We start from the raw sequence: 27,378 nt of genomic DNA on the forward strand, positions 1-27,378 counted from the left end.
CAAATGCCTGCCATTCAGTTGGCTGAAGTCCTCCTGTTACATGTTATTTTGTGTAAAGCAGCAAAAGCTTACAGAGACATGATTTTTCCCATGTTACATCGAATTCCTAAAAATTTGTATCTCTTTAAAAAACACAACTTTCTCTATCTTCATGCACTTAAGGTAGCAATATTTTTTCCCATATACTGTTTATTTATGTAATGGCCTGTGCCTTTTACCACAGTGCCATTTGCAACACAAGAAGCACTGTAGATCAAATTCAATTGCAAAAAGTATGCTTTCAACCTTTAACAGAGACCTAGCCACTGCCTTACCCTGCTTATTTTAAAAAGCTTACCACTGCTTATTTTAAAAAGCAGTAGGGATATGCCTACATAGAATACCTGATAAGACACCGTTAGATTTACTCTGTGATAACAAATTTTTTTACACTATTTTGATATTAATAATTTTATTTGCATATTTGATATTAATATTAGCACCAAATCAGAAATGCTTTCTTGTGGAAACTGTAGCTTTCATGTGCATTGGCATTTCATGTTTTTGATTTGGTCTCTAATTATAAATGCTTGCATTCATGGTACAAACATGATGACATCATCAGTTGTGATTGTGACCAGTCATTTGATTTTGACACTTTAATGATTTCCATTATCTAAAGGAAACATTTTTGACACCTGAACATTGCTAATGTTGTAGCTAATCCAGTCACCACATTCAGTGCAGTAAAGGAAAATGGCGGATGAGTTAAACTGTGAATAAAAATTAACTTTTTGCCTGCTACGTATCCCCTGCAAAGTCAAACAATAAAACATGTATCTTTTGTTTTAAGCAAGTCTTAGACTTTACCTATAATAGCTCAATTGCAAATATCCTTCAGACAACAGCACTGATGCACACCCCCAGTGTGATGTTAGAAATAGTGTTCTGCTGTTACCATAGAAATCATTTAAGATCACAACAAGATGTTATTGGGGAATGCAGGGAAAATTTAACTGATGTTGTTAATCTATTTTGCTTTCAGTGGACAAACACCCTCAGACTGGCAATACCCACTCAAGCCTCTGTTCATTGAGAGTGTCCTAACAAGGGACCTGGGGATTTTCACGACAATGTAAAGTTGTGCAGCTAATAGCTGTTGGATAGCATGTGCGGATGTGGGGAAGTCTGGTCAGCAACAGGAGGGAAATCTTTACTGCTGCCATTCTGCAAGAAAAGTCTGCAAAACCAGAAGCATGGCTGGCAGCTGCACGCAAGTCTTACAGTCCTGGAAGATAGATCCTTCAGTTCACTTTTCCCAAGATTTGGGTCAGCGATGAGCAGTAGTTATATCAGTTGGGGTGGAAAGAGTTTTATCACAAAATCTACCTTGTTTGAGAGGTAAGAGTCCCTTTCGTTGGCCTTTCTGCCAAGAAAACTTCACATCAGAAATATATACTGATATAATAGCTTTTCAAAGTAGCTTCTGTGTCACCAGTTTGGATAAACAAGGTTGTTACCATTTTCTAGCAAATATACTTGTGAATCAGACCATTATTCTGAGATTCCATATGCCCATGAGGGCATATTCTAAGTGTTTATAACTGTGTAAGGTTTCATAGTCAAATCACCCTTAGCACAGTACAAATTCAAAAATGTCAGCTCCAGAGACCATTAGATTTCGTAGTGAAACTTGCACTGATTTTTAACCAGTCTGGATTTTACCCAAGATAAATTAACAGTTCCATAATTCTCAGAAAATCTTTCAGTACTTCCAGAACAAAAATCTTATGCAATGCTGCTCTGTGAATTGCTATACAGACTTCTAATACCAACTAAAAAAAACATGCAGGTGTGGATCTGAATGCTCTCATGCACATGGCTAATTGCCACAGATCATCAGAGTATGAAATGAATTCTGGAAGGAACAAATAAAGGAGCTCTCTTTTCAGGAGTGGCCAGTAAGTAGTTTCCAGATTTCCACTCCCAAGCACTTATGATTGTAACTTGTCTTTCTCATAATTATACTTGAACTTCTCCAGAACACACACATCTGTGAAGTGATTCAGGAACCTCAAAAAGAGGAAAAGACAAAGTGCCTGCTCACCACAAACTCAAATGTAATTCTTTCATTCCAAATATCCAAATCCTAAATGTCCAGCACCTTATAATTGGGTTGGTTTTTTTTCAGTCTTCAAATACCTAATAAGGAAGACACAGATTTTTTTTTTTAATTTTTGTTTTTTAATATAGGTTCGGATCTCTTTTTCAAGAGAAGTGTTGCTTAGCATGCATTTTACCCCAAGGTGAATATAGCACCTAACTTTTAGTGAGAGGCAAACATTTCATCAGATTGATGTGTATGGATCCCCATGCATATGCTCATAAATTTTCTCAAATCGTTCAGCCTGTGCCTAGAAAGGTCCATACTGAAAATTTAACAAAAATTTCTGGTTTTGGCACTCGGCCCTGGGATTGCTGTAACACTGACACAATTCAGAAAGCAAACTCAGTACGTAATGTACTGGATCTGGCTGGAGGGGTTGACTTTCTCCACAGCAGCCTCAGTGTCAAGCTTTGCATTTGTGACCACAATGATGTCGACAGCATATCCATGTTTTGGCTGTTGCTGAACAGTGCTGTTTCTCTTTCACATTCTTCCATGCAGCAAGAAGTAGGGCAGGAGTGGGCCGGAAGCTGAGAGGTGTCACAGCTGGGACAGCCATCCCAAAGTGGCCAGAGGGAAATCCCTTACCACATGGCATCATGCTCTGCAATAGAAGCAGAAGAAAAAGGGGATATTTGATGGTGTTTTGTCTTCTCAAGTAACTGTTATGCATGATGATGCTGTTTTCTCCAGGAAGCAGCTGAACATCTGCCTGCCCACAGAAAGTGGTGAATTAATTCTTTTTGCTTTGCCTGCATGGCAGCTTTTGCTGTCCCTACTAACCGCAATAATCTTGATCTAAAAGTTTCATTGCCTTCCTTCTACTCTGTCCCATGCTGCAGCAGAGGGGAATTGAGCAAGTAGCCATGCAGGCTCTTGGCTGCTAACCAAGGCTGTCCCACAGTAAATAAGTGGGATCCTTATTAAGGTGGAATTCAGCACAGGAAGACTAACTCTTTTTTCATGTGTTCTTGCACTCAGCTAATTGAAGAGTTAAGGTCTTGTTGGCCCCAGTACACAGGTACTCTGAGGCTTTGTTAACTAGAACCTCAGATGTGTTCCTGAGAAGCTGATAATAAAAAAAAAAGTGTTCTGGGTGAAATGTCATTTTGTGGTAACATTTTTCATTTTCAGGCTTCTTTCTCTCTCTGCCACCCCATGCCAGTTTTCCAAGACTTCTGAGGAAATTCATGAGCTGAGCTTAATATACTAAAGTGTAATTCTGTCCAGTGTGATTAATACGTGGAGCATTGAGGGGTTTTTAATTCACATGACAGGGTGTCAGAATACTGAATGAGCATGTTAGCACTGATTTCTGAAAACTCAGTATTTGCCTTCTTGTGGCAGTGCAGAGCAGGTGTGGAGGCCAGGCTGGGAAGCACATCCATTTAAGGCTTTTCGTAAAAGCAGACTCCAGATTAAAAGCAGAATTCTCAGCTCAGGTGTCTGCTCTTGGCCCAGGCTCCCCTCCTGAAGAGCTTGTTAGAAGTGTAGGTCACTCTCCCTCTCTACACAGGTCAGGGATTGTTGCATCCCTGCGAGACAAAAGCTGGCCAGCCATCCCTGGGGTACGAAAGCAAAGCACCTTCGACATAGCCAGCCTGGAGATCTGAGAGCGCTGCTGGGTTTTAAAGCCGCTACCACCGCGCACTGTGAAGCCAATTTCATTGCCAACTTTTTCTCTTTGTTACACTGACACCTGGTGTTGCAACGGAGCTTTTTCGAGAGAGAAACGTGAAGACGTCAATAAAAGCAGCGCCAGAAACTCTTGTACCTTTTACTCATCCATTCCCCATCACTAGCAAGAAAATGTACCCATTTTAAACAAGGATTTTTATATTTTTTTAGCATAATTTTCTTTGTTCCACATTTATTAACTGAAAAAAGAGGTTTTTTTTTGTTCTGTTTTGTTTTGAAGACTCACACTCTATACAAGGTCACACCCCTCATTTGTCTATTGTGGGTCAAAGTCACACGGTGGACAGTAAAATCAAATATCTAAGGCACTGGAGTCAGATGTAAGAGTTATAGGTTCTATTGTAAGCCTCCTGCTGATCTGGTAGCTTCTAAGAGCTCGTGCATCTACCCTAACTGATTTATGCAGTAAACTCTGGAACAGTAAGCGCCACACAGATTTGGTAGCTTTGCCTGTAATGGAGTAGCAAGCCACTCTTGTAAATAAAAGCATGTAAATAAAAGCACACACACAAAAAAACCCCAACCCTCAGACAAATTAAGTTAAACATGAAGCCCAATGGACTACCTTGATGTTAAATCAGTTAGGGAAGATTTATTTAGCCACCAACATAGTTTACTCTATCAAACGCCCTTGTAACACTACTTATCTTTAGGAAGGAGCACAGCATTCCTAGTTGCAGAATAACATGACTGGTCTTGTGGTTAAAGGTGTAGCTTTGTGCAGAATAGAGCTAAACTCAGTAGTGTAACTAATGGTAAACATAGCTTTAATATGAAGGAAAAAATAATTTTAAAACTCATTACATTACAGAAGTAAAGTGATAACTCCATATTTTCTCACTCTGAAAGTCTAGCTTGTTTCAGGAACAGGATTCTTAATCTAAATTAGTCTTTTTTCAGTAATTTCCATTTAGGCCTCAGGAGAACATGTACATTACAGAAGAGTTACTGTTCACTACAAAGTTTTATTTAAGTTGCTTTTATTTTCACCTGAGATTTAGAGAACTCAAACCACAACAAGATATTTCATTGTTTGCAGCCCACTTGCAAATCTCATTTAACATGCTAGGGGGCAATAAACACTAACTTCTTGTCAGGCTAATTATGGTGAAGTAGGTTTATTATTTGGACAATTTCCATGCACACTACAATGACAGCTGTAGACTGCAAAGATGAAGAGAGGCAGTTGCAGGCTGTGTGAACCTTTGTACTTCCACACTCACAAGCTCAGTGCCATGTTTATTTCAGTTAGAAGCTTTTTCTTCCAACCTGTCTCCCCATTCATGGCATTTTGGACAGACCTCGCTTGGGCATCCTGCCTGACACCCTCAAATATTTGGCAGAGACCCTTCTCTCCATTTAAAGACTACAGACATATACATTACCCTTCCTTTTAAGCCACACATTGTGTTCTCATTAATGACAAACAAAATCTCTCTGCTCAGTGGGCGTACAATGCACACTTTTAATTCTAGCCTCTACAGTGGAGAGGTCTGCACTGCTACATGCTAGGAGTGGCAGGGAACCAGAATGCCCCACAGCGTGAATTTCTACAGTGCGCTGGGTGAGCACTCCTGTCTTTTGTTTGCCACAGCCACCCAGCTGCTAATGTGACTTTTTAAAGTAACACAGCCAGCCATCAACTTTGTTCGGACTCCAAAGACTTTGGAGAGAAGTTCAGTCATGAGGATGAGAGAGGAACAACTAGTTGAATGCAACGATCCAAAGCGCAATTCTTCCTTGGTGCAGAGAAATCATGTCAGTACTACTTATATCGAAATGTAACCCAGGTTAATAGAAAAACTGGGAAGAGCTGGATAAGAAAGAACTTTCTGGTGAAATGCAGTAAATACAATAGCTCTGAAGTTCCAGTCACTGCAGTTTTCAGATGGTTTAATCCTTTGTGTAACATTTCCCTAAAATAGAAAGACTTTTGCATAACAGCATCAGGCTTTCTAGACATCCATGCCAAATCCGTATGGTCTTTGCAGAGCATAAGATTACAGTTTTACAACATAAAGACTGTACTACATCTTTTCTCAAGTAATGGAAGTACAGGTTGTTGCATTCTGAGAGATTCCATCACTAACATTGTAAGAAACATTGAACCACAACTGAATAAAGATCTATTATCCTTTGAGCATATCAGGCATTCCCAGAGACTTCTAAAATCTTTGTCACACAGCAGTAAATTTGCTGTTGCAAAAACAATAGATCTGGTCTGATTTTATGGGGTTTATATTTCCTTGGAAATGGAAGGCTTGGGGTTATTCCGCATTTCTCCACTATGCTAAAAAACCTGGTGGGGCCCTTTTATCGTTTTCCCCAGGACCTGTGGCTTCATTTCACTTCACATAATCTCACAAGCATCATCACTTCCAAAGTGTTTTATGGTTCTGGCACCAACCCTGTTGCTGCTACTAGGAATAACCCAGAATAAACTATTGCTGCTGTCAGTCAGAGGTTCCATCAGCTCTCATTCAAGCTAGCAGCTTCTACAGCACAGAACCACGCTGTAGGACAAAGACAGAAAATAACCCTAAAAGGAACAAAACAGTCAGGAGAGAAGAGTAAGGTCTATGAGGGAAAAAAAGAAAAAAACAATCAAACTGTTGCACATGTAGCTTGCAATTACTGATATAAAAAAGCTACAAATTCCACTGCTGCTACACATACTAATAGGTTAACTATGGGTACCCTTTATAGACTCTTTTTACACATTATGTCACGCTTGCTCACATAGGAATTAGGAAAGAGAGAACCAAATGCAAGGAGCATAGCTGTGACTAACTAGAGATTCAGAAAGAAAAGCTGTCCTAAAGAGAGATTTCAAGTGAGTGCTGCCATTCAGGAGCATGCATAATCCATATGATTTTTGCACAAAAACTGTCTTCTGTGTTATAGTTTAAAGCAAAAAACACTAAAATATTTGGTACTGCTTTCAAAGCAGTTTTAGTTATGCGGCTACAACAGACCTTTTTAACTTGAGTTTCTAAAGCTGTATCAAAAGCAAATACATGTACAGATGCTATATATATCCAAATTCAGGTCAAATCTTAATGCACTGGATGTGATATTCAGCCTCTGTTTTTAGATACTCAAACTTCTTACTGATGACTGTATTAGGAGTCTATCCCTATTTCTAAAAATAGTTGTTTTCTTACTTCAGTAGGAAAAAAGATAACTTCTATCTGATTTAATCTTAGCTATTTCAGAGGCTCCAACGGGAAAACCTGCTACCTGAAATATGACAAGTATTTAATTTCTAATCTCTTACTGGTAATTTGTCTGAGAACATGTTATCAATCCCTAGACAGACTTCACTTCACATACTAGTGTATTTTTAACTGTTTTGAGATTTATGAATCCTACTTCACACACTCACTGTACGTGACAAGAGCATGTAAGCAGGGCACATACTTTCTTTTTCATACAGTTTTGTCCTTTAATAGCTTTTAGATAAAAAGTAGGCAGAAGAATGAAGCAAAACAGATGCTGACAGTATACATGACCAGCTTCCTAAACATCTGATTATCAAGAATGTCCTTATGATATTTACAAACCTTTCTTCATTAAGACAGCAAGTCATCCTGATGGTTCCTGTAAGTAGAGGTAGTTTTGCATTTTCTGTCAGCATCCGTTTACTTGTGAGAACTCCTGAACAAAGAAAACACATATAATTGCAGGGCCAGAGGTTTACAAGGTGGCTCATATTTGATTACCTGCTATGTTTTTCTCTATTTTCCTTGCTAATGTCACGCTTTGCATCTCAGCATCCACATACATGCCCATTACAGGGAGAAAACAAGCCGTCCTTTTCCTAATTAACCAGTAGTCCTATAAACTTTCAGAGGCTGGTATTACTTCAGTACTGTAGAGGCATACAGATTCATCAGTAGCCAAAACAAGAACAGAAGAGCCCAGCCCATGCAAAACTAGAAGTAAATCATTAGGCAATGGTTTTTGTATCACCTGATACTTCAAAACATTTGATGATAGGATGTCTCAGAGAGGACTGCGAACTTTGACAGAGAAGATTGTTCAGGAATTATGCTAGGAGGCAGCACTGTGTCCATACTGGACTCTCCTCATACTGCAATGCATCCAGATTGTCCTGAGAAATCCTTGTATGTGGGAATTTGGCTTTCTGGAAGCCTGTACAATCAACAATGACAAGTTCTGAAAGCTCGAGCCTATGATAAGCATTTCCCTTGTGAAGTAAGAATCAACTTGCATGTCTGCCTTACACATGCTGACAGTCCATTATCCAATTAATTACTGTCAGCGTTGAGTCACACTAAATGAGAATTGGAAACACTCCTTAGGACAATCAGTTAACAGGAATTCAACTGTGTCAGCAGCATCACATTTATTCTTCAGATGACTAATATTAACATCTATCATTCTCTTCTTCAGAATTGTATTCAGTAAGGATCCAAAGTCCAAGTTAGCAATTTTTCAAGCTGACTCACAACCACCATCGTACATGGCATCAGCTGCAGCAATCACTTCCAGCAGTGTATCTTCTAACCACAGTTGCCAGAATCAAAAGCTGTCTTCAGAGAGAAAGGTTGGACTACGCAGCCAGCCACCACTGCAGCTGTGCTCTCTCACAGCAAAGTTTCATCAGCTGTGGCACCAAATGCCCACCTAAAGGCCAAACAGTGCATTAGTGGTGCAACATGAAGATGCTAACTAACTTCAGGGGGCTTTTTCTAACATCTGTGTTTTGTGGCTACTTGTTCACCTGTGTGGCACTGCTCTTCCCCAGTACTGATAGGTTGTGTCACCACTTTGAGAAGAGCATCCTTCCACTCATTTTCTCATCCTGCCAGTTCCATGACATCCTTTCTTATCATTTCAGGATTTCCCCTCACCTTTGGGCAAAGGGTTAGGTCATTACCTAATTCTTCCAAATGGAGGAACATTTCCCATACGTATGTCCCTTTCAAAAGCCAGTTCAATTTTGATGACACTCACGGTTTCCTCTTCAGAGAGACCCTTTTTGAAGTTAAATTCAAATCACCTATTAGCTCTCCCTCTCCCACCCTGGGTAATCTGCAGTCTGTGTGGATATTCTTTGTTTATTCTTTGTTTACTCTGCCTTTATCAACATCAACTGGTAGGACAACAGGCTATGTCACACTGACTCAGATGTCACTGCTGTCCTGCTGGGAGGACTTATCTGTCAATGCAACATGACCTTCACACCAATTTCCAGTCACTTCTAAACATATCAACCTCATTTTCTGCCACTAAGCACCTCCTGGTGATTTGCTGCTTCACTGACTCTTCCAAAAGGAACCATTGCTCTTCTACAAATTTTAAACTTCCAGCCTCCTTGGATTTTATTATTTGCAGTTAAGTGAAAGAACTGGTATGTTTAATCACAGAACTACTGGTTTAGCTTATAAATGTGCTTGTAGAGTGGGTGGAAAAAGAATATGGGTTTTTTGGGTCATCAGTCCCAGTCCTTCACGACTACAAACAACTATGTAATAAGCAACACCAGAAGGAAAAAGAATACTACCCAAACAGTAAATTTTAGCCTGCCCCAGTGAAAAGCCTCAGAAGTCTGGACACATCACTGGAACAAAGAAGACCAGTAGAATGTTTTTCAGTAGTTCAAACACTTAGCAAAAATCTACCTATGCAAAAAGTATAGATGGGACAGATCAAATTCTCCAGTAGCAGAAGGGCAGCACAGAAAAGGAATGGAGGAAAGAAAACAAAAAAGAAACCAAGCAGTCCTTAGAGATCATTAAAAAAACATACAAAAGCATGTTTTAGATATTAAGATACAAACTTACAAATAGTTAGAAAAGGTAAAACAGTGTTTTAATGTATAATATTAAAGTAGAATACAAATCAAAATATATGATAGTAAAAGAAAAAGCTTACTCTTAAGGCTGTATGTGTAGTGACACATTTAACAAAAAACAGTAAAAGCTCATTGTTCCATGACTGATTACAAGAATTTTGCTGTATGCCTGTTATTGTCAATACTAAATAATAAAGTTGTCCTTTAAATAATATGCTTTTAGGCTACTGACTGCTGAATGTCTTAGTACTCTATAGCCTAGTAACTACATTTTCTTTTAAATTAAAGTCAGCTATAGCAGCCACATGGTAGCTATCTCTGCCCGAAGGATAAAGTTTTAGTATTTTCCCCACTGGAGGTGGGGAGAATAATCCCAGAGCTGAAGTTCCTCACAATTCATTCAAAGAAGGTAGTTTGGGAATCAAATTTTTCCATGCCTGCTACACTTCTGTGTATCAGGCAGACCACCCAAGCAGATGTGAAGCTGTTACACAGTTAGTAAAAATGACATACTATATTATCACAGCTTAAACTATCTAATTACTAAAAAGTACTTCTTCAGTTTTATTTATAGAAATAGAAGACAATAAAGAAGAAATCAAACCGTTCTGAATCCCATAAAAGATAGTTACTACAAATTCAGTTAAGTCCTTCCTAGAGCTTAACCTACATTGAAATAACCCATAAAAAGAACTGGAAATCAGGAACTATATAAACACCACTACACTATACAAGTGTTTTCATATCAGAGCAAACTATATTAGATCTGCAGACAAAGGAAATGAAAGTGTGAGATCTGTTACGAGCAATTCTAAAAAGTCTTTTTTTTTTCTTTTCAAAACATTAGTAGTAACAGGGTCACAAATTCACAGTGCATACATATAGATGGCAAATATGCATCAAGTGCTCAGGAACTGTACTGGTGATGGCATTTATTCCCTCTGTTTTGCATAGAAAAGAAACAACAGGCATAACGGTAATAGCCACCTGGTATTTTGATGCTATTTGGAAATTCATGGACAGAAGTTGCAAGATTTTCCTTCAGCAAAATACATTGGTTTAGCTCTTCTGTTTTATGACAAGACTATGTATTTACTCTCGACTTTCATGTAGTTTTCCAAATGGCAATACAAAGTAGCATAATACTGAATTTAGAACAATTACACGGAGGCTTAATTTAAAAAACAGGAAGCTGTTACATGTATGAATGAAATACTATGCTTAAAAGATTCAATTTCTGAATTCTGCTCTACATGCACAAAATACCCACCTTATTTATAAAAAATCTTCAACAAGCATCATAATACACAGTGCCAACATCTATATGCAAGGACCAAAGATATGAAATCAGATTTCAGTGCAGTTTAAGGCAAACATTGATTTAACACTTCTGACAGCATACAGTCTCCCATATAAACTCAACCTTTTAGATCTCTGTCCTTTCAAAATTCATACTTTTAAATCGTTCTTCAAGCACATCAGTATCTTCATCACTGTCCTTACTACTTAAGTTTGCATCAAAATCCAGCTCATCCTCCAACTCCCTGCTCTCTTGGCCATTTTTAGTAGTCACAATCTCAGCTCTGTCTTGTCCTTTATCAATCCTGCAGAAAGAAAGAGGATGTTGTCACTACCCACTTCTGGGATTTATTTTTCTTTTACACAAGAATGGGATGGAGGGTAGGATATTCTACCAGCAATGGAAATGGGAGGAAGTGGAGAGGAGGAGAGGGACAATAACCTAAAGTTACTTTCATGTTGAACAGCAAAGACATAAAAGACAATAAAGGAAAAAGAGTCTGTGAAGAAACAAAAAATATATGTGAACAGTTTGATCAAATAAGCAACAGCTGGCCAGTTGCCACAAACCAGTAAATTAATATAGGATGCTCAAAGAAGAGAGATCAAAAAAGCCAAAAGCATGCTAAATATATGAGGTAATTCTGCTCAGTGTTAGCCCTTGTTTAGTTTTTCTGTTCACTAGTAACTGAATCATCAAATGACAGACAAAGTGCAAACAGTAAATTGGCTTATGCATATTTTATGGTGCTTTAGACCGAAATCCATTTTGAAGTGCTTTATTCCTAAGGAAGATATTCAATTGGTATTAAAGTGCCTTAACCAAAAAAGACTTTGGTTTTGGTTTTGTTTTTCCCAACCCCACTAACATCAATAGGCATTGCACGCCCAGTTTCAGCAGAAGAAAGCAATGGTAATGACTCCTACTGATTCCTGTCAGGATTATTCAGAATATGGAATAAAGTACAACAGCTTCTTGGCAGTTTCCCAACAAGCTCTATTAAAAGGGGAAGAAACAGTTCAGTACTGAAACTACGTAACCTATGAACTACTTACGGAATTACTATTTCTTCTTTTTTTCCACATTTAGCACAGATCTCTAGCTTACCAGCACATGGTCGACAAATACTATGGTACGGATCTTTTACAGTCTTCTGGAGGCACTTTACACTGTGTGTGAGAGAAAGAAATCATGATTAAAAAAATATTTGTGGATGCTTGTTGGACATTATGTATTCAAAGACAATACAGGTGTACTCTTCAAAAGAGGAACAACATTTTATAGCCCAGTTTCATGTGAAACATTTGGTGTTTCAACAAATAGCACTATCAAAATAACTGCCTGTCTTACCTCTTGTTTAACTTTTTCAGGAAGAATTATTAAAACAAGAAATGAAGTAGAACCATAAAATCACTAATTTTTATATTTAAAGTAACAAGAGAAATCTTACAATTCATTTCAATAGGTAGTTTTACTTTAAAAGCTACATAACTTTTTCTGGTTCAGCGATACAATGAAACAAGAATATGGTATCAAAAGGTGCATGCATTTTTCAATACAAAGCTTTTGATTCAAACACCACAGTGTCATCCTCTTCCTTATCTAAGAGTCTGAAGAGAGCCATTGTTGGACTTTGTTTATGAATACAAGCCTGCACAGAATTGTATTCTCCACAACATAATTGTGTAAAATTTTTTTGCTATTCTTTTTAAAGATGTGATAAAACTCCGTAGACTAAGTAAATTTTAAAATGCTACGCCTTAACATTCAGCTGACATTTAGAAAACCTTGTATTTTTGGAGAACATAACTATATATCCCATGTAATGCAGCTGCCTTGAAATCACTCTTTTTTGGTTCCTCAGGCACTCAAAAGGCTGTCAGGAAAGATTTAGGATATAGTTCTGAACAGTGGATTTGCAGACTTGCCTAAAACAGATTGAACTAAAATAGCAAGTGTTTTTGCATGCCTTATGAGGACAGATGCCCTAACTAGCATGTGGTTAAACAGAAATTTTTACTTTCTTTCTCAAATCCCCGTCTTACATACTATCACTTTTCCCCTACTGTCTTCATCTAGATTCTGATGATCTTTCACTACTAAGATGTACATATCCAGCTCCTTAAGAAGCTGTAAAATCACATGAATTGCTGTAGACACATTTAACAAAAACAAAGTCTGAACCGCCTAGCATTTTTGGTCTTCCCATTCCCCCACAGAAAACCTAGAGTTAGATGTCACTGTAAATAGCAACATAGTTTGATTTAGTTTGGGGGGGGCTGTGTCTTTCTTCTATGATCACTTGCATTAGTATTAAAAATAATGTCTACAGCTATGTTACACCAAGCAGTGGCACTATCAATGCAAGGTGGATAGACTTTTTTTGTAAAAGAGTTTAATTGTAATAATTAAACATTTGAAATACAAGTAAACTAGAGATAACTTGTGGCTGTACCAACAATCATAATTTTGAGGATGTTAAAAAACTAAAAATAAGGTACAGAAAAGTCCTCCACTACCACTGTCTGTGATGTGAAGAATTCATTTTTCTTGATAATAATCATGGTTTTAATGTCTATAATGTGATTAATTCCCCTAGAAGCTTCACACATTGAAAATCTTCATAATTTTGTCCTTTCAGAACAGTGGCCCATTGCACTGCTGTAGGCTGGGCTAGAAGCCAGCACCTGTAGAGCTAAAATCATTTGCAACCCAATTTACTTGTTCTAAAACATGTTGGAAAACATCACATATGCTGCCCACATTGTCCCAGCTACCTCACAGTGTCACTTCTTCTATTTCCAATGCTAATTTACATACCTTTTTCCCCCTCTTTTTCCTTTTACAGTAGGCAAAGAAGAAGCAAAAAAAACAGATCCATCACCACAGGATTTGCTACAGCTCACTACTTTTAAATGGGACGCACACAGTCATTCAAGAAAGAGTTAAGAAAAATACCAACTTCATCCATGGTGAACAGAACCCAGAATGTTTACTTTCAGAACCAGTGAGACTTCTACCTAATCTATTTTTTTTACAGGAAAGCATGAAATTGCTTACTAAAATCAAAATACTTGCTCCATGTGGTTTCATATTAAAAAGTAAAACTTCTCACAAGTGGGGGATATAGTATGAACAAACATTCCTTCCCTTTTATCCTACCGAAAATCAGAGTAAAAAATACACTATCATTCATGCAACTGCACGCATACATTTACAGAACCCTTGCAAGCAGTTCATAAGTATTTTAGAAGTATGTAATGCAAGACCCACAAACACAAACTACTGTGACAAAACTGTCTGAATCATACGCAACAGCCCAGCTGCAGTTCCTCTAAGTGTTTCATTGTTGAAAAACTGGCTGTGCCTGCTGCCACAGAGGTAAGAACTTCTGCGGCTGAGGCAAGAAGAAAGTAGAGAGTATCCACTTCAGAAAATTAACCTATCATAGACATTATTTTAAGATATTTGGGGTTGTATTTTAAGAGAGTTGGGCTTGTTCAGCCTGAAGAAGGCTCTGGGTAGACCTTAGAGCAGCCTTCCAGTGCCTAAAGGGTGCCTAAAAGAAACCTGGAGAGGGACTTTTTGCAAGGGCATGGAATGACAAGACAAGGGGGAATGGGTATAATCTGCCAGAGGGAAGATTTATGTCAGATATGAGGAAAAAGCTTTTCACTGTGAGGATGATGAGACACTGGTACAGGCTGACCAGGGGAGCTGTGGCTGTCCCATCCCCAGCAGTGTTCAAGGCCAGGTTGGATGGGGCTTTGAGCAGCCTGGTCTAATGGAAATTGGCCCTGCCCATGGCAGGGAGGTTGGAACTAGATGGTCTTTAAGATCCTTTCCAACTGTTAAGTACATATCCAAAACCACATAATACAGAACTTTATGCAATTAATGGTAAATGTTTAATATTTAGGATTATAGTTTCATGTGCAAAAAGAAAGAACATACCAAGAGATAATGAAATGCATGTTGCAAACATTTTGTGGGACTTGAGGCCTCTAATGCTGAGAACAATGTTGCTGATGAGTTTTGATATGACACAAAACTATAGCCTTCCTCTCCTCACTTCTCTCCTACACAGTCTTTGTGAACTATAAAAGTTAACAGATGTTCAGATACCTCTAGTACTGACTTGCAATGAGGCCTTAGAATATTGTGTTACAACTGGTTTGGATTTGACTTTTATTCAAGAGGACACACTGACAGTTTTGGAAAGTTAGGTCCACAGTTCAAGCATTTTAACAGCAAAGAGAGGAGCAGTTGCTTCTCCACATTTTCTTTCCAAAAGTTTGAGATAAAAGACTAGCAAATTAGAAAATTATATATTAGAAAATACATATTGTCATTGCAGACTCCAAATTTGAAGAATGTCATACAGTAGCAGCTACTACTTGTGAGTTTCCAAAACTAGAATATTTTTCAAAAAAAGTCCACCAACAACACTATCAGTGATTATCACAAAGTATCTTCACTTACCATTTTTTAGGCTTTGTTAGCAGTTTGTACTTGTTGAATTTTACCCGCCACTCCAAGATACCTTTGCAATGCTGACACACTCCATCATGAAGCTTAGCATTTATTTTCTAAAAAAACAGAAATAAAAATGAGAATTATTTAAAAAATTCCTACTTTCATGAAGATAATCTTCCTTAGAAAGCATTTCCACCCACCACGTGATTAATATGGCACTTAGAAAGACATTTGTTTCATATTAACATGAGCATTTCATATTCTGTTACTGTTAGTAATTTCCTTTCCTGGAAAGAGTACTGAGGTAACCTTTTACCTTAAAGTAACCTTCATTATTTTTATCATAATTTTAATACTGCTAATAGTAGTACTTATTTATGTTATTATATTGTTGGCAATAGATAATTATAGATATTTTATTATTTTTTTTTCATTTCTAGAGATTTTATAGAAATGAGCCCTGAAATACGCAAACTTCATCCAAAGAAGAAAACTTGCAAAACTTAACATTTAATTTCTATTGCTCAAGTTACCATTATGCTACCTACTTTAAGTAATAAGTGTCAGGATTTTTTCCTCAGAACACAGTGGAGTAAAATACATGTTATTTGCAGTCAAATAATTTAATGTCTCTCTCATCATAAACTTCATTTACAAAAAAAGCAACCCATTTTTGCACTCAAGTATCTAAGATAAAATCCACAAAATGGTCACTGAAACTATGGCATATTTTCAAGACAATGTGAACAACATTTTCTTGAACATTTTGTACCAAGTTTTCTCAGGTATACAAAATGTCAACTGGCCAGTATATTTGCACAAGAAGAGTTATTCTGAGATGGGAACCAGTACAAATCACACTGTTACTATAAATAACAAGCAATATATACTTATGCATCCAACCTACTTTCACTTCTTCTCCAGCTAAAAATGCCAGCAGTAACTATCTATCATATGGGTGTACGTGTTCATTCAGAACTCTAAAAATAGAAATTTTGCCATTATAAAGTACATATATATATGAAAAATAATCTATTGTGCCTTTCTTGAAACAGCTTTAAAACAGCTACTGCACCAAAGTTAGATTATTGACATTAGATTATTAACACTTCCTTAGAATACCTAAAACTTTGCTGGAACAGATACTGCATTAACTGGCATTAGAGTTCATGTCATTCTGACATAATTTTCTGGGTTTATGACACATAAGAACTTCTTACTACCCCACAAAGTTCTACTTCAACATAGTAGACAAAGAAACAAGCATAGCTTTAAAAATACAGTATCTTACTCTGTTCCAAAAAATGTATGTATGCTGTTTATGAGTGGGACTACACTATGGTGATTGTTTTCCATTGTTTTCTTTTGCAATAAACTTCAACCATTTGGTAAGTTTTCCCACTGTGTGGTTAACTGAAGGTGTGGCACTTTTTGGCTGGTTCAGTTAAAAGACAGTAAACTTCTTTTCAAATTCTCAAATACTTGGCACATTAAAAAAAGAAAGAAAGTAACAAGGTTTTGAAGAATGTTTGAATATCAAATACAGAAAGCTGTGGTTCTGATGTTAGTCATACATTACAAATTAAATTTTTATGTGTATTGGGTCTGGCTGAGATGGAGTTAATTTTCCCCAGAGCAGTTCTCATAGGGCTGTGCTGTGTATTAGCAGCTAGGTAAAGCATCAGTGTTTTGGCTGCTGCTGAGCAGTGTTCACACAGCATCAAGGCTGTGTCTCCAACGTTCCCACTCACCAGCAGGCTGGGGTGAGCAAGATCTGGGATAGGACACAGCCAAGACAGCTGACCCCAACTGACCAGAGGGATATTTCATACCATATTATACCTGCTCAGCAATAAAATCAAAGACTTAGGAGGAGGGGGATGACATTCATTATTTTTACATTTGCCTTCTAGAGCAAACACTACATCTCTGTGTTGTGGCTGGACATCACCTGTTACTGAAATGGGACCGGAGGTGGCTGGTCCCTGGGTGGCACAGTGTGTGGAAAGATTTGGGTAGGTTCCTAGGGTGTTTATCAGCTCCCATAACCTGGGACTTCACACCCAACCAGGCAAGCAACCCTGGCAAACTGATGCATCACCTGATAGAAGGGTGCCTTGCCTACCCCAGTGAAAACCGGAAGCTTCCAGCATTGTACTGAGGCCTGGCTTGTGCCCATTTGGTGCTCTCAGAGAAAGTTCACAGAATCATAGAATCATAAAATCAGCTAGGTTGGAAAAGACCTTTAAGATCATCCAGTTCAACCTGTGTCCCAGAACTGCCAAATCCACCACTAAACCATGTAACTAAGGGCCTCATCTATACATTTTTTGAACACTTTCAGGGAATGTCATTCCACAACTATTCCAATGCCTGACCACCTTTTCAGTGAAGAAATTGTTACGAATATCCAATCTTAACCTCCCCTGGTGCAGCCTGAGGATGTTTCCTCTGGTCCTATCACTTGTTCCTTGGGAAAAGAGTAACAAGTTACTCTCAAACTACATTTGAAGACATCATGGTTGAGACAGGAACCCAAACAACTATAGTAACTGCCCCAGTAGTGAAAAAGAAACAGTGGGAAATAACAATGGGCCCATATCACCAATTAGTAAGGGAGAAGAAGAAGAAAGTCAGTCCTTTGACAAAGAAATTGCAGGAAGGAGTGGGAAAATTTAGACAGGAAGTGGACATACCTGGTCCCTGACCTCATCAGAACTTCAAGACATGCAGATAGCTTACAGCTGCCAGTCAGGTGAGCAGATTGCTGCCTGGCTGCTCTGATGCTGGGGTAATGGGGCTGACAGTCAGCAACTGGAAGGTAAGGAAGTCAAACAACTGGGATACCATGATAGAAACCAGGGAATTTAAAGGTGAATTGGAAAAGAGGCAGCAACTTGCTGTCTTTGGAGATGGCTCCTCTCAAGTGTGAGGTCAATATACCCATTCGAGGAAGTTCTGGTGACGTCCTCAGGAAAGCAGACTACTGCAAATGATGGCATTGAGTAACAGAGAGAACTAGCGGTGCTAGAACTCATCTACAGTGATCTAGAGGATGATGATGACTCCAAAGATCCCAAGGACGTCATGTGCACTTGGGCCAGGTGGAGGAAGGTGATTCAAACTGCCCAAGCATCACACTTAAACAGCTTGGCAGCAGATTACTGCTCAGATATTGATACACCAACTGTGGAGAGCCTCTTTTTTGCTCAAAAACTTGCAAGAAAATTTCTGTACCTCCTCAACCCTATGGGACAGTACCTTGGCTATTAGGGGCACCCCAAGAAATCAATCATCTCCTGCGCTGGTCAGAGGGAAAGTAAGCCGCAGGAGCATGCCATGTGGTGCACTCTGGCTCTTCTTGTGTAGCCAGAGGGATGACATGAGGAAGTGGGATGGTGAACTCACCTTTAGGCTGGAAGCCCATGTACATGAACTGAGAGGAAAGACTGCTGTCAAGAAGGGGTCACCCAAGAAGGCTGTCAGCATAGCTGCTGCAGAGACACAAGAAGGCAACCAGTGGTCTCCCAGACATAGAACTGAAATCACCTCCCTGGTGATTGATCCTGGTAAGGGGTACTTCTGGTCTGGCACTGCAAGGGTCAAACAGTGAACACTTTGATGAGGAACAAGAATATAAGGTACCTTACCAAGGAAGAGGAAAGGGATGACCATGTATACTGGACTGTACGGATTTGATGTCCTGGCATATTAGACCCACAGAAGTAGAAGGTTCTAGTAGACACTGGTGCACAGTGTAAACTGGTGCCATATAGGGGCACACAAGCCATCTAGATCTCTGCAGTGACAGTAGGGTACTGAGAATTGTCTGCATCAGAAGCTGAGGTGAGCTTAACAGGGGACAAGTGGAATCATCTGAGGAACATGCATAAGTCCATGGGACCTGATGAGATTCATCCATGGGTCCTGAGGGAACTGGTGGATGAATTTGATAAGCCACTGTCCATCATATTTGAAAAATCACAGCAGTCAGGCAAAATTCACAACTGGAAAAAAGCAAATAAACCCCCCATTTTTAATAAGGGTAAAATGGAAAACCTGGGAAACCGCAGAGCAGTCAGTCTCAACTCTATGCCTGGTAGCATCATGGAGAAGATTCTCCCAGAAACCACGCTAAGGCACAAGAAAAACAAGGTGGCTAGCAACTGCCAACATGGCTTCACTAAGAGGAAATCCTGCCTGGCCAATTTGGTGGCCTTCTTTGATGGGGCTACAGAACTGACGGACTGGGGTAGAGCAGTTGATGTCATCTACCTGGACCTGTGGCATGTGAGACTGTCCCGCATGACATCCTTGTCTCTATACTGGAGAGAGATAAATCTTATGGACAGACCACCCAATGGATAAAGAACTGGCTGGATGGATGCACGCAAAGAGTTGCAGCAAACAGCTCAATGTCCAACTGGAGACCAGCAACAAATAGTGTCCTTCACGGTCAGTGCTGGGACCGATCTTGTTCAACACCATTGTCAGTGACATGGGCAAGTTTGCCGATGACACCAAGCTGTGTGGTTCGGTTGATACGCTGGAGGGAAGGAATGCCATCCAGAGGGACCTTGACACACTTGTGAGGTGGGCTGATGCCAACCTCATGAATTTTAACCATGCCAAGTGCAAGGTCCTACACCTGGATCGGAGCAATCCCAGGCACAGCTACAGGTTGGGCAATAAGAAAATTCAGTGCAGCCCTGCAGAGAAGGACTTGGGGGTGTTGATCACTGAGAAAATGAACATGAGCCAGCTTCAGTGTGTTCTTGCAGCCCAGAAAGCCAACCGTATCCTGGGCTGCATCAAGAGGAGCGTGACCAGCAGGTCAAAGGAGGTGATCCTGCCCCTCTACTCTGCTCTCATGAGACCTCACCTGGAGTATTGTGTGCAGTTCTGGTGTCCTCAACATAAAAAGGACATGGAACTGTTAGAACAAGTCCAGAGGAGGGCCATGAGGATGATCAGGGGACTGGAGCACCTCCCATATGAAGACAGGCTGAGAAAGTTGGGGCTGTTCAGCCTAGTGAAGAGAAGGCTGCGTTGAGACCTCATAGCAGCCTTCCAGTATCTGAAGGGGGCCTACACGGATGCTGAATAGAGACTCTTTATCAGGGATTGTAGTGATAGGACTGGGGGGAATGGGTTTAAACTTAGAGATTTAGGTTGGTGTCGTGGTTTTAAACCAAGTCCACACACAGCTCGTTCACTCACTCCCCCCCTTTGCTCCCCCAACTCCCAGAGAGTTAGGAAGGAGAATCCAAAGAATGTGGCCCCCACGGATTGAGATAAGAATGGTTTAATTGCTAAGGTATAACACCAATCACTACTGCTACTACTACTACAAATAATAAATGATAAAGCAAACAACAAGCGAAGAGAATACAACACCTCACCAGCCACTACCCTAACCCTAACCCTAACCCATAACTCACTCCACCCTGCCTGACCGAGCACCGACCCATACCTCCTCCATTTCCCCCCAGAGCTCCACCCCTCTTCTGGCTCCCTCTCCCAGTTACATCCTGGGCATCACGTGCTATGGTATGGAATACCTCTTTGGCTAGCCTGGGTCAGGTGTCCTGTCTCTCCTTCCTCCTGGCCTCCCCTCCTCCCTGGCAGAGCATGAGCTACTGCTGAACCCATGACAGTTGGCTATAAGGAAGAAATTCTTTACTGTGAGAAGCACTGGAACAAGCTGCCCAAGGAAGTGGTGACTGCTCCATCCCTGGCAGTGCTCAAGGACAGAGCCTTAAGCAATCTGTTGCTCAAGGTGGGGTGTCACTGCCCATGGCAGGGGGGTTAGAACTAGATGATCTGAAGGTCCTTTCCAACCCTATGATTCTAAGGGTCAAAAGCACACCATTGTGACTAGCCAAGAGGCCCCTTGCATTGTTGGCATAGAATACCTCAGGAGAAAGTACTTAATGGACTCAAAGGGTAACTGATGGGCTTTTGGTGTAGCCACTGTGAACACACAGAAGATTAAACAGCTAGCTACCCTGTCCAGCTTCTTGGTAGGTCCCTTTGTTGTGGAATTGCTCTCAGTTGAAGAACAGCAGGTGCCAACTGCTACCAGGCCATGCACCAGTGGCAATATTCCACAAACTGAGACTCCCTGGCTCCTATCCATGAGCTGATTAATCAGCTGGAGAGCCAAGAAGTCATCAGCAAGACTCACCTTTTAAGAGCTTCATATGGTCAATGCAAAAGTCTGATGAAGGGTGGAGGTTAACAGTAGACTATTGTGGCCTGAAAGAAGTGATGCAGTGAGTACTGCTGTACCAGACATGTTAAAGCTCCAATATGAACTGGAGTCAAAGGCAGCCAGCTGACACTGCCAATGTATTTTTCTCAATCTCTTTGGCAGCAGAGTGCAGGCCACAGCTTGTTTTCATGTTGGAGGGGTGTCCAACACGCCTGGAATCAACAGCCCCAGGGGTAGAAGCACAGTACTGCTACTTAAAGAGCTAAAAAACCCTGATAACATCATTGTGTGGGGCAGCGACACAAAAGAAGTCTTTTATCCTCCTCACAGAGTAATTCAGATTCTTCTGAAAGCTGATTTCACCATAAAGAAAAGTAAGGCCAAGGAATCTGGTTCAGGAGATTCAGTTCTTGGGAATAAAATGGCAGAAGGGATGCTATGTGCCTCCGGATGTTGTCAACAAGATAGCAACTATGTCTCTACCAGCTAACAAGAAGGAAACCCCAGTTTTCCTTTGTGGGGTTTTAGAGAAAGCATATTTCATGTCAGCTTGTGAACCCCCTCTATAAAGTAACGCAAAAGAAGAACTGTTTTGAATGCAGCTTTGTGCAACAGCACTTCGAGCGCATCAAACAGGAAATAGCTTGTGTGGTAGCTCTTGGGCCTGGCTGGACCCGCAAAATGTATTCTACACTGCAGCTGGGGATGAGTGTCTCACCTGGAGCCTGTGGCAGAAAACATCAGGAGAAAACCGAGACTGAACACTACGGTTTTGGAGCCCTGGGTACTGAGGATCAGAAGCCCACTACACCCCAAATGAAAATAGATCCTAGCAGCATAAGAGGGGGTTCAAGCTGCTTCAGAGGTGTTGGTACAGGAGCTTATCTCTTCTCAGCACTTTAACTGCCCGCGCTATACTGGATGTTCAAAGGAAACATCCCCTCATGCAACTAGGATTATACAGAGTAAGCAGGTAGTGTTGATCACATAATAAGCCCAACTGCCAAGGAATCCTGGAAGATATCATAGACTAGCCAGAAGGCAGAGGTTTTGGAACACTGCCTATGGAGGTGGCTCATACCCAAGAGGCACCACCATATAATGAGTTAGATGAAGATGAAAGGTGTTAGGCTTTGTTTACTGGTGGATCCTGGCAGCTAATGAGGAAACTTTCTGAGAGAATAAAATCATTGCAAATTCCCAGCAGGTATCTGTTAAAGGGCTGGCAATTCAAACTGCTGTCAACACTGACTGTGCTCATTCTTTCAAAATTCATGCAATTTGAAGATAAGCCTTCTTTTCAGTGCTTTAACAGCACAAAGTAAGGCTCCAAGTAATGTAGCCTGAATAAGCTTCTAATAATCTGCAAATTAGCCTGAACTTTCCAGTTTTTTCTCTCACACTCCCGATTTGCATTAATTAGTAATGCATGAGGGAAGAAAGACACAAACACTGATTTTTATTTCCAGGTGTTCTTCATCATGATCAACTATTTTTAGTATAGCTAACGTAGAAACCAATAGACATCAAAAGATTGCAAGAGTTTCAAGTTGAAGACAGCTTGTTGCCCTTCCAGAGGAAGTTAGCTTCCTTGTTGAAAACCACCTTGCTTTCCATAATACATCCTGATATCATGACTGTGAATGGAAGCCCTGTTACTAAATGATGCAGGGCTAGGCTCAGCAATGTGTAACACACTTGGAATGCAAGAGACCATGCTTAGGACTGCATGTGGTATAAACAGTGCAGAAGAATATAGTAGGAACTACTTTCACCTCTCATCTAAAGTTTGTCATATAGGCTGCCTATTACAAATTCTGCTAAATATTTGCTATGGAACAAGCAAATATGCAGTTATTATTAATGGAGCTTTATAAAGCTCTTCCCCCTTCCAATATGCACATCATCTGCCTCCAGAATATACAACAACCATATTGTGGTGAATTTCTTTTTTTTTTTTTTTAGTAGACAAACTAGAATGCAGGCCATCCCAAATTACAAAGATGCCTTTTAATTTTACTCATTCTGTAGATCTTTGCATGAAAACACCACCTCATAGCAAGACCCAGAGACTAGTCATGTGGCATATAAAGACTATATTATTGGGACCTCTTCACCCGTGTTCCAACAACAAATCCCTGCAACTCATCTGATGATTAGTTCTACCTCTATATTAACACATTGCTTCACAACTGAAAAAGGTCTTCAGAAGACGATTCTTACAAGAAGCTCTAAAGTAAAGTAAAATAAAGTTAATGTATTGAACTACACAGCAACAATCACATTATCCATAGTCAATGAATCTCTATCAGATTTGTCTATTTTGATTACTTCTACACAGTCACATTTGAACTGTTCTGTTTTATTGATATGATCAGTGACACCAAATATCCAGTGCAAAGATGAAGAACATTGACCAAAATGCTGCGTAGGAGTCTTTTGACAGCAAGTTAGATTGTTGATTAGATCGTAGATATGAAGATCACATTTAAGATCCTGATCCAGGAACAAAGATGACTGGACTTTTCAACCTAGTCACCTATAGAACCACAAATCTTACATAGCAGCTCAAAAAAAAATCACATGGTATATCTGCTCAGAAAGCAACAACTGGAAGACAGACAACAACTTTTAAGTTCTAATTTCCTCCTTCTAAGAGGCACGTAGAGCACAACCTCTTCCTTCCCTTCAGCAATTTCCTGCATTTTTTACTCAATGTTGGCACTTCAAGTACGGGGTGGTGTAGTTAATCACTGGCTCAGTACATCTGAATAGGAGAGGGACTATGACTCTACAATCCTTCAACCAGGCTGATGATTTAGAAAGTTAATAAAGAGTGATGGATTTATGTCAAGCAAGCAAGCTTACAGAGTTTAACTTTGGCTTGTGCTTGCCTTCTAAGTTTATTCTGGTCAGAAAAAAATCCCTGATGTTTAAAAGATACTATTACTAAAACAAGTTGATAGTTTAGTGTTATTTTCTATACTAAATCCAACACTTCATTTGACAAAAAAAAAATGTAGCATATCACTTAAAAAAGCTATGCCTACTTGAAGAAGTGAAGAAAGATGTCTCAAATTAAAAATTTGGATAAGCTACTTTTTCATGTTTTTTAAATCGCCAAAGAACATGTGAGAGTAAATTATTCTAACAAACTGGAAGAGAAACTTTCCTGGTATCTCAGTTCCCAGAAAGAATAGGGAAATTATTAGTTAAAGAAATCCCTTCGCTGATTATTTTTCCTATTAAAACTCATTTTTCAATATATTTTGTATATTGTTTAAACTCTCATATATTCATATTTTCTTCCTTTTGCCCATTTAATAGCTTGCTTTCTTTAGAAAAAAACCTCAACAACCCACACACAGACCTCAACAAGGCTTGTCAACTTCATTATTCCCTTCAGATTTTCTACCCAGCTTTTACACAGGTTGTTAGCTCTCATACACAAAGAGGTGGTAGTGCTTACAGTCTGAAATGGACTTCTTGATGTGGAACTACTCTGACAGTTCAGATTCTGTTTCTGTCAGAGTCAACTCTCTATTTACTTTTTTCTTTTGTTTTTTTTTTATGCTCATTTCCCCATTTTAGTCAATAGCTCTTCCCTCCTTTTGGTTTTTTTCGGTTGGTTGGCTGGGAGGTTTTCTGCTATACTTCCTTCCAAGGACAAGTGCAACTCATCCAGTGCTTACAGTATGTCTATATATTCTCTGAAGAAATTATAGTTATGCAATACAGACAGGATAAACAGTCTTAAAGCATACAGTCATAAAATATTCCATGTGCATATTATATACACACTGTCAGGTCAACTGCACTAACAAAATAGCCACCTCTGTATGCTCACGTAACCCGATATTAAATCATGTAACAACCCGCCAAAAGCAGTTCAGAATGCATTAAAGTAAACACACGCACCTACACCTACTAACTTGATACACAAAATAATCCCTAGCTTAAGATAGCATTAAAGTACTCACAATCAAGATGTAATGATGGGGTTTCAAAAAAGCCTCACTGTCTGTTTGGAAGTTTCTAATTATGTGAGAACGCATGGGTATTTTGAGTTACTCTACTGAAAGCAGACTCCTACTACTGTGAACACATCAGTGTTCTACTCTGCTGTAAAGGAATGCAATGTCAATGCCATCCATTAACTTCCTTGTCAAAAGCACAGGTGATAAAAAGCACAGGTAATACTGCTTCCATCAAAAAGGCTGAATAACTACACTTCTCAAAAACAGAACTCCACAGGATCTCCTGTGAATGACTACATAGCAGAGTACATTAGCATAAGCTAACAAATGTGAAACGATACAAGACATCAGATTTTCAGGGTTCAAATACATATTTCACAAGTAAGTTCTCCAAAGAGCTTCACTTACTCACATATTGTATCAGTATTACTTTAAATTCCATTTTCTTCACAGGTATTTTTTAATCTTTTTTTCTTACAAGAAGGATACCTAACATTTTAATCAAAGACCTAAAGTCTTCTTTGTATCCCTAATAGTTATGTATAGTTAGCTTGCATTTAAGATCCTTTTGTGCTTTACTGCTATGGACTTTAAAACACATGAAAAAAAAAGCTTTCTCTAAGCCCAATTCCAAACAGCCATCTTGGAGATCAAGATGTTTGGCTTTTTTCCCATATGTGTCCATGATTCTGAAAACATGCATGCAAATAGCAAGAGAATACACATACTTGGAAGGACTGACAGCCAACTCCCATCCTCTTCCCCACAAAGAACTCAATACATGCACGGTCTCTCCCTCACCATGAGTTAGGTTAGAGTTCAGAATAGATCACAGAATCATAGAATAGTTTGGGTTGGAAAAGACCTTACAAATCATCTGGTTCCAATCCCCTGCCATGGGCAGGGACACCTTCTACTAGACTAGGTTGCTCAAAGAGCAACTAGACTCTACTCGACTAGGTTGCCCTGTCCAACCTGGCCTTGAACACTTCCAGTGATGGGGCAGACAGAGCTTCTCTGGGCAAATTCTTCCAATGTCTCACCATGCTCACAGTAAAAAGCTTGTTCCTTGTATCTAATCTAAATCTCCCCTCTTTCATCTTAAAGCCGTTCCCCCTTGTCCTCCACTACTTGGTAAAAAGTCCTTCTCCAGCTTTCTTACAGGTCACTCTTTAGGTACTGGAAGGCTGCTCTAAGGTTCCCCTGAAGCCTTCTCTTTTCCAGGTTGAACAAGGCCAACTCTCTCTGCCCATCTTCACCAGAGAGGTGCTCCAGCCCTCTGATCATCTTCATGGCCTTTTTCTGGACTCAATCCAAGAACACCATGTTGGGGGCCCCAGATGTTATGCTTGCTCCTCTACTCCATACATGAAAGGCTATAAACCAGGCCTGAACATAATTCTAAATCCATAATAACAGGGGTAGCTAGAAAGTAGACTTTGGCCTATCAGTCTATGCTATGTCACATCAAGAACAGGAAGTAACCAAACTCCGATACCATTAATCTGATGATTCCAGCTGGTTACTGCTTGTACTGGGTTTGCATGGCAAGGTTTTGGTAGCAGAAGGGATACAGTGCATGGCCTCTGTGAGAAGCTGCTAGAAGCTTTCCCCATGTCCAATAGAGCCATTGCCAGCTAGCTGCAAGACGAACCCACTGCTGACCAAGGCCAGACCCCTAGTGATGATGTTTGTGTCTCCAGAATAACACACTTAAGAAGGAGAAAAAGTTACTGCACAGGAGAA

The 27,378-nt window shown here is 39.7% G+C and overlaps 1 protein-coding gene across 3 annotated transcripts in view; it reads right to left on the bottom strand.

The window, feature by feature from the left end:
• Window positions 1–2,238: 2,238 nt before the first annotated feature.
• Window positions 2,239–27,378, bottom strand: part of CZH9orf85 (chromosome Z C9orf85 homolog) — a 29,540-nt gene continuing 4,400 nt past the window's right edge. Inside the window, exons 2-6 of one of the 3 annotated variants that reach the window (XM_031054337.1) lie at window positions 15,448–15,554; window positions 12,021–12,134; window positions 11,121–11,269; window positions 7,408–7,501; window positions 2,239–2,750 (exon numbers count right to left, since the gene is read on the bottom strand). In XM_031054337.1, the coding sequence (XP_030910197.1) occupies window positions 2,744–2,750; window positions 7,408–7,501; window positions 11,121–11,269; window positions 12,021–12,134; window positions 15,448–15,554 (471 nt within the window). In that variant the 3' untranslated portion in view covers window positions 2,239–2,743. Of the gene's footprint in view, window positions 2,751–4,449; window positions 7,502–11,086; window positions 11,270–12,020; window positions 12,135–15,447; window positions 15,555–27,378 lie in introns of those variants that run through there. The other 2 variants (XM_005154955.2, XM_031054338.2) reach the window with 2 other exon arrangements.

Source organism: Melopsittacus undulatus, chromosome Z (genome assembly GCF_012275295.1).
Source record: "Melopsittacus undulatus isolate bMelUnd1 chromosome Z, bMelUnd1.mat.Z, whole genome shotgun sequence".
In the NCBI taxonomy this organism is placed as follows: domain Eukaryota; kingdom Metazoa; phylum Chordata; class Aves; order Psittaciformes; family Psittaculidae; genus Melopsittacus; species Melopsittacus undulatus.